This window comes from Phytophthora parasitica, assembly GCF_000247585.1.
Source record: "Phytophthora parasitica INRA-310 unplaced genomic scaffold supercont2.684, whole genome shotgun sequence".
Lineage (NCBI taxonomy): Eukaryota > Oomycota > Peronosporomycetes > Peronosporales > Peronosporaceae > Phytophthora > Phytophthora nicotianae.
In genome coordinates, this window is record NW_008649670.1 from 1 (window position 1) to 886 (window position 886).

The window sequence follows — 886 nt, forward strand, 5'->3', positions numbered from 1 at the left end:
AAATGTTTAGTTCTGGTCCTGTACAAACGACCCAAAACTTGGTTTTTGGTCGCGCCTTCGACAATGACATTGTCGTCATCGAGAAATTGGTCTCTAACCATTCTCCATACATCGTTCGGGGGTAGCGTTACATCGCGAATCCCAATTTGGTCCGTCGCAAGCAGCATTTGCTGCTTCCAGTTGACGAACATTGGTGGTGGCCCCGTCGGAACTTAACGCATTTCTGGGACGCAATTTGATTAATGGGTCCCTTGCACCACCGCACCCAATTGCGACACGTACAGCTTCACGTTGCACTTGGTCCGTCGATAAGCGCTGCAGCGGTAGTGATTTGTGTCTTCCCCGTGGTAGTACGAGTAGGAGTACCCTTGATACTGCACCGATTTTGAAGGGGACGTCGACAACACCGTCGACAAGGTCGCCACCAACATCACTGTTGGCAGCTTCAACTTGAAGACCATCATTCTCGTCCCTGTCAGAGGTGGATGATTGACTCGGTATAATAACCGTATCCACACTCATGTCAGAGTCGTGACCGTCGGAGTGGATACCAGAGTCGGGAGAGCCGCCGGATTGGCTACCAGAGTAGCGATAGCTGAGGTCGGATTCATCCGAATTGCTTGAAGAATGTTGGTCGGCCATCTTGATTGACGCGGGGTGGAAGACGGGGGTGAGGGGGGGGGGGTTGTTTGGAAGAATTGAAAGACCCTTTATGCGATGATACACGTAGTCCTTGGACGTTTTTATTTTTTATTTTGTTGTAGCTGAAACTGAAGCGCATATTCCAAATTTGTACATCCCAAATTGTGGTTTTGTAACGGCAGCAGCTCGATTTATTTAGTATTGAAATATTAAACTGTTCGGGTTGGTTACAACAAAGTTAATA

General features: G+C 48.2%; 1 protein-coding gene across 1 annotated transcript; it reads right to left on the reverse strand.

Moving 5' to 3' along the window:
• Positions 1–282: 282 nt before the first annotated feature.
• Positions 283–642, reverse strand: PPTG_20492 (hypothetical protein; the record flags this gene model as incomplete). Its single annotated transcript, XM_008919298.1, has 1 exon — positions 283–642. A coding segment is annotated over one exon (360 nt), but the record flags the coding sequence as incomplete, so codon positions are not given.
• Positions 643–886: the final 244 nt, after the last annotated feature.